Source organism: Heteronotia binoei, chromosome 14 (assembly GCF_032191835.1).
Source record: "Heteronotia binoei isolate CCM8104 ecotype False Entrance Well chromosome 14, APGP_CSIRO_Hbin_v1, whole genome shotgun sequence".
Classification (NCBI taxonomy): domain Eukaryota; kingdom Metazoa; phylum Chordata; class Lepidosauria; order Squamata; family Gekkonidae; genus Heteronotia; species Heteronotia binoei.
In genome coordinates, this window is record NC_083236.1 from 27,438,213 (window position 1) to 27,444,212 (window position 6,000).

Below are 6,000 nucleotides of genomic sequence, written 5' to 3' on the forward strand. Positions count from 1 at the left end.
GAAAGAAAGAAAGAAAGAAAGAAAGAAAGAAAGAAAGAAAGAAAGAAAGAAAGAAAGAAAGAAAGAAAGAAAGAAAGAAAGAAAGAAAGAGAAAGAAAGGGAGGGAAGGAGGAAAGGGAGGAAAGGGAAGGGAGGAAAGGGAAGGGAGGAAAGGGAAGGGAGGAAAGGGAGGGAAAGGAAAGGAAAGAAGGAAGAAAGGAAGGAAGAAAGGAAGAAAGAAAGAAAGGAAGGAAGGAAGAAAGGAAGGAAGAAAGAAAGAAAGAAAGAAAGAAAGAAAGGAAGGAAGGAAGGAAGGAAGGAAGGAAGGAAGGAAGGAAGGAAGGAAGGAAGGAAGAAAATGAAAGAGGGGGAGGGGAGGGAAGGGAAGGGAGGGAGGGAAAGAAAGGGAAAGGAAAGGAAAGGAAGGGAAGGAAGGAAGGAAGGAAGGAAGGAAGGAAGGAAGGAAGGAAGGAAGGAAGGAAGGAAGGAAGGAAGGAAGGAAGGAAGGAGACAGGAGAAAAGACTGACTGACAAAAAAAGAGAAAGATAGAGGAGGGAGTGGGAAATAAAGCATATAGAGGAAAAGAAAGACTGATAGAAAGAAAGAAGGAAAGAAAGAAAGAATGAATGAGTGGGCAAGGCAGAAATAAAGCAAATAGATGGTAAAAGAAAGACTGACTGACAGAAAGAATTAATGAATGAAAGGGCGGAGAGAGCTGGAAACAAACAGAGAAAAAAAGGAAAAAAGAAAGGAAATAGGAAGGAAAAAGGAGAGGAGTGAAAGAAAGGAGGGACAAAAGGAAGAAAGAAAGAGAAAAGAAAGAAAAAGAAAAACAGAAAGAAATGGGATGGGAGCAACTCACCTTTAAAACTGCTGACTCTTGCTGCACAGCTGACTCTCGCTGTCCAAGCGTGGCTGGTTCCCCTGACCTCCACTGGCCAGGGGGAAGTCAGGCCTAACCCGCCCCGTGCACTTCCTCTTCCCCCCCCTTCCCCACCCCTGGTCAATTTCATTGTCCGGAAGGGTGATCAGTGGCACTCGGGGCTATGTAAAGGTGCCCCCCCCCACTGATCGGCAGAGAAAACCATGCTGAGCGATCACTCAGCGCCCAGGCAGGTCAGTGGCAGCATGAACCAACTGTGTCTGGAAAGGGCGCCATGACTGCTCCCTCTTCCGCACTTCCTTCTCATCCAGGAAGTGCAGAGGAGGGAGCAGCAGCCGCTGGCCTGCCTGGGTGCTAAGTGAGTGCTCAGTGCAGTTTTCCCCACCGATCAGCTGATTGACAGAGGGGCGCCTTTACACAGACCGTAGCAACGCTGACCAAACACTGAAATTGACCTGGGGTGGGGGAGGGAGGAGGCGTGGGGGGCACAATGCCGGGGGGGGGGAGAGGCGTGGGGGATCGCAAGTGAGGTTGGGTCGGACATCGATAGGAGGCCCCGCGACCTGGCATTGGGAAACGCCACTCTAAGACCTTACACTAGGCCCTGTAAGCTCTTGGAGGCTTCGCTACATCAGGGGAGTGTAGCCTAATATGCAAAGGAGTTCCTGCTACAAGCCCTGAAAACATCCTCAGCCTCAAACTGAGCTGAGGGAAAAAACAGAGAACAGCAGTGGATATCATCTCTCCATGGCAGCAAAAAGAGAACTGAGGTCAGGGGCGGTCTATCCACTAGGTAGCCCTAGCTGGCTGCCTGCGGCATGACTCCAGGGAGGGTGCCAGTTAGGGTCCTCCCACCCACCCTCACCTCCGTAGCAAGGGATAGCTGGGCTCACCCGCGGCACGGTGCCTGCACCTCAGAGTGAGCCGCTGGGCTGCCGTTGCTCTGTCTAGTGTGTCAGAGGCAGGAGGTGGAGCTACAGCAGCTTGGCAGTGCACACTCTAAGGCACATTCATTGTGCCATGCAGCTGCTGTGCCTTGCCTAGGGCGTTGGCAGTGCTTCAGCACTCTAGAGCCACTGCTGACTGAGGTAGTGCCCCTCCTCCTAGTCATGTGATTGTTTTGGTGGGAAAACATCAGAGGGAGGAGGGGTGCTCCTAATCTATTAGAAAGCTTGGAAATCTTTTCTGTGGCTGGCCTGCGCTCATGCAGTCCCCATGTGGGACTGCACAGAAGCCACAAAGATGAACCATACTTATACTGCCTCAGTTTCCCATGTTTTGTCCTGGGAAGGCTAACCTGCATCTGCACACATGATGGCTGCCCAGCGGCTTCCTCCACTACCCCTCCCCAAGTTTCAGAGCTGACCCATTAAGAGGGGGGAAATACTCCAAAGAGGCACATTCGGTTTAATTCATGTAACCTGAACTTCTCTTCCCTACAAAATCTTCAGAGACAGAAATAAAACCAAAAACTTATGACTGCTGCTCAGGTGAGAAGTGGCCATGAGAGGATAGGTGATCAGTGAACACATGCCTGACTCAACCACTCAGCACTGGCACTGGCCAATAGACCTCTTCCTCCATACTCCCATGTAGGGGCCAGGGTAGCTTTGTTCTCACCCTGATTCTGCTGAACTCCAGATGGAAGCTGGACAGGGCTTTGACAGGGTGCAGCTGTGCAGATGGAAAGGCAGGAAAGATCTCTTCCCTGCTTGCCTTTCACTGCTCTTTCTTTCCACTGTTGCCATTCTGGACTCAGAAAAGAGCTTTGACCTCTCTGTGGCTTCAGACAGCCTTGTACACAAGAAGAAGAAGGGAGGGAAAGACCAATACTAAAATGCCCACATTAGGTGCCAATTTGATCCTAGTATGGAGCCCCAGGATGTACTAATGTAGATCTTTGGAAAGCTGGGCTGAAGAGAGCACACACAAGATAAATACAGAAATGTGGGTTGAGCTCAAGTATCCTGGAAAACTAATTCTGGTGGATGCAGTGGAGTCTCTTCTTAACATCTTCTGCTCTGGTAAGATTACTGCTAGGTAAAAGAAATCACATTTTAAAAAGCCGCAAACTGCAGACACATCATGTGATGCTATTCTTATGTGAAACAAAGCATAATTCATGAGATAGTCTGCATGGGAAGGTAATTCTGTGCTCCGTCAGAAAGGACAGCTGCTGAGCTGCTGTGAACTGCACAGCTGGCTAAAGTCAAAGGCAGAAGAGGATGGCGCATGGCGGGAGGTTCTCACGAGGAAAGGAGCCTTGGTGGAAGCAGTGATCTTCTCCGAAAGAAGGGCTCCTTTGGCTGAGGAAGGGCCTTGTTCTCTGTTCAGCTGCTGCATAAGAAGATTGTTTGTGGAAACAAGAGACCTAGACAATAGATATAGATAGATAGATAGATAGATAGATATTGGATTTTTATCCCGCCCTCCACTCCGAAGAGTCTCAGAGCGGCTCACAATCTCCTTTACCTTCCTCCCCCACAACAGACACCCTGTGAGGTGGGTGGGGCTGGAGAGGGCTCTCACAGCAGCTGCCCTTTCAAGGACAACCTCTGCCAGAGCTATGGCTGACCCAAGGCCATTCCAGCAGGTGCAAGTGGAGGAGTGGGGAATCAAACCTGGTTCTCCCAGATAAGAGTCCGCACACTTAACCACACCAAACTGCCTACACCAAACAAAGATGGGCAGAAGGGGTTAAAAGATACCGCTTGTGACCAAATGGAGCCTGGCTGTCTGAACCAGGAGAGCCCCTTTCTTTCAAACCGGCACAGAAGGATTAGACTTCATAGAACTTGCTTGCCATTCTCCTGTATGCTCAAGTCGTCCCCCCACTCCCAGGCTGCAGTGATCAAAAGAATTTTAGCTACGATAATAAAATATTACATACAATAAAATTATGGAAGTGCCAACAACTGCAGATGAAGTAAGCTGTTCAGACTGGGGTATTTACTAGTAACCTCTTCTTATATCTATGCCAATCTCTTTCCTGGTTTGAATTATGCTTTAAACACCAAACAAAACAAGAACTGTTGATCAGGAAATGCCTGCGCTGCGGGTCTGCCCATGTCAGCAAGGCTCCAGCCATGCAAAGGACTTTACTACAGACATGAATGTCTGAACCAGCCCTGGCTCTGTGAGCAGAGACTGGGCTGTACGAGTGTGCAGAGCTGGCACTAAGGTCTTGGGTGAATGGACTGTACCATTATTTGCATCATGGGAACTTACTCAGTGTGAACTTACTTTTGACTCTCTCGCAGTAAGCTGATGGTATCCTGTTGATTTTTAAACTGTTTTAATTCTGAAGTTAAGGCATCCACTTTAGCACTCAGCTGCTTGTTCCTACTTAGCAATTCATCTAGAAGGAAAGATCAATGGATAAGCAAAGCTAGACCCTATGTAATCAAACACGGAGAACAAAAGGCACAGATCCAAGTGACCTGCTTTCCAGGACATTACAGCTAATAAAACCACCAAGAATTGCAGCACTTAGCATGTACCATTCTTAACTACTGATGAATTAGTGAAGTAAGATGAATCTGAATAAAAGTTAATAAACCTGCAAACCAGATTCAGACCCCACTGAATCCATGCCTGATTGTGCCAAATCTGTAGATGATTCCCAGTTTGGCATCTGATCACTGAATGTTCCCTTTAAGCTCTTCTGCTGAAATAAGGTAACCTTCACAGCTAATAACCCCCCCCCCCCCCCCGCAGTCTTTGGCTGTTTGTGTAACTTTGGTATAAATCTCTCTCTTGTGTGTATTGTATGCATCTGATGAAGTGGGCTCTGGCTCATAAAAGCTTCTGCCACAAAAGAAGTCTGTTAATTTGGGCAGAGCTGATTACCACACAGAGTGTGATCACACTGGAGATTAGGCGTAGCATTATCCCAGCTCTGAAAAAAAATGGTTCACCTTTATCCGTGCTCCTAAATTCGTACAGCCCCCATCCTGCTGCCAGGAGAGGCACAGGTTGCATATGCACAAGGAGAGTCTTCAGACTGCTCATGCGCATGCTGGCCGGGTGCGGGGCAGGTGCAGCATACGCCCAGCCATTCAGTCAGTCAGGAAATGCACCCTACATATGGTTATAGGTTTGCTACCTGGAAGTTCCCAGTAGCTATTTAATCTGGTCCCAGCCCATCCTCAGATGAGGTAGGTACAGGTGGGACCTGAGAGGCAGATCGAGCACATTAGATCCAGATGGGAGGCATGGTTAGGTCAGGCTGAATCTCTCGTGTGATCACATCCTAGTGTTGGGGTTGGAAAGTGCCATCAAGATGTAGCTGACTTATGGTGATCCTGTAGAGTTTCCAAGGTAAGAGGTGTTCAGAGATGCTTTGCCATTGTATGCCTCTGGGTAGCAACCCTGGACTTCTCTGGTGGTCTCCCAACCAAGTACTGACCAGAGCCAACCCTACTTAGCTTATGAGATAGAAGAAGATCAGGCTAGCTTAGGCCATCAAGTGACCCCTCTGGAATTGCAACTCTTTTTTTGTATTTTTGCACTTGTGTGTGTGTTTGTCTGCATCTGGAAGTCATGGTGACTTCTGGTGACTGAACCCTACTGGGGGCCTAGAGGATATTCAGAAAGGTGGCTGAATAACGCCTGCCCCTGTCCTTGAAATAGGTCTCCCATCTAAGTGCTTGCCAGAGTTGACCCTGCTTAGCTTCTGAAATCAGGCTTGCCTGGGCTATCCTGGTCAAGGCTGGAATTGCAACCTTTGTTATTTAAACTATTTCTTTCCTCTCTTTCCCTAGTGCCTGATTCCTCTGCTGAGACTTACCATAAGAAAGTGAATGTTTTCCTTGGGAACTGTAATTCATAGCAGCACTTGCTTCCCCGCTTAGTTCCTTGAAGGATGCTACCTGGCTCTCCTGGGGAGGGAGAAGCAGCAAGAGAGTTAGGGCTGGACTAGGCTGTTCATAGTCATAGTTGTGACAGAGAGGGCCTTCCTTTGGTAGGACTAGGAAGGGCAAACAGATGCTTGCAGTACAAAAAACAAACTCACAGGGGAGGGGAAATTGCACCCTCTTTCCACCCCCACTTCTTCCCTTCTTCTGCTTTGCTCCCCCCCAACCCAGCCCAACCTTCCATTTCCAGATTACCCCAATTGCCTTATTTCTCCTTCTCA

The 6,000-nt window shown here is 48.4% G+C and overlaps 1 protein-coding gene across 1 annotated transcript; it reads right to left on the minus strand.

Moving 5' to 3' along the window:
• Positions 1-2,915: 2,915 nt before the first annotated feature.
• Positions 2,916-5,739, minus strand: LRRC36 (leucine rich repeat containing 36). The gene is made up of 3 exons (XM_060254422.1): positions 5,653-5,739; positions 4,107-4,221; positions 2,916-3,234 (listed from the first exon to the last, which is right to left on the minus strand). Exons 1-3 carry the CDS (start codon positions 5,690-5,692, stop codon positions 3,024-3,026), a joined length of 366 nt encoding a protein of 121 aa, XP_060110405.1. The 5' UTR covers positions 5,693-5,739; the 3' UTR covers positions 2,916-3,023.
• Between the last annotated feature and the right edge of the window lie 261 nt (positions 5,740-6,000).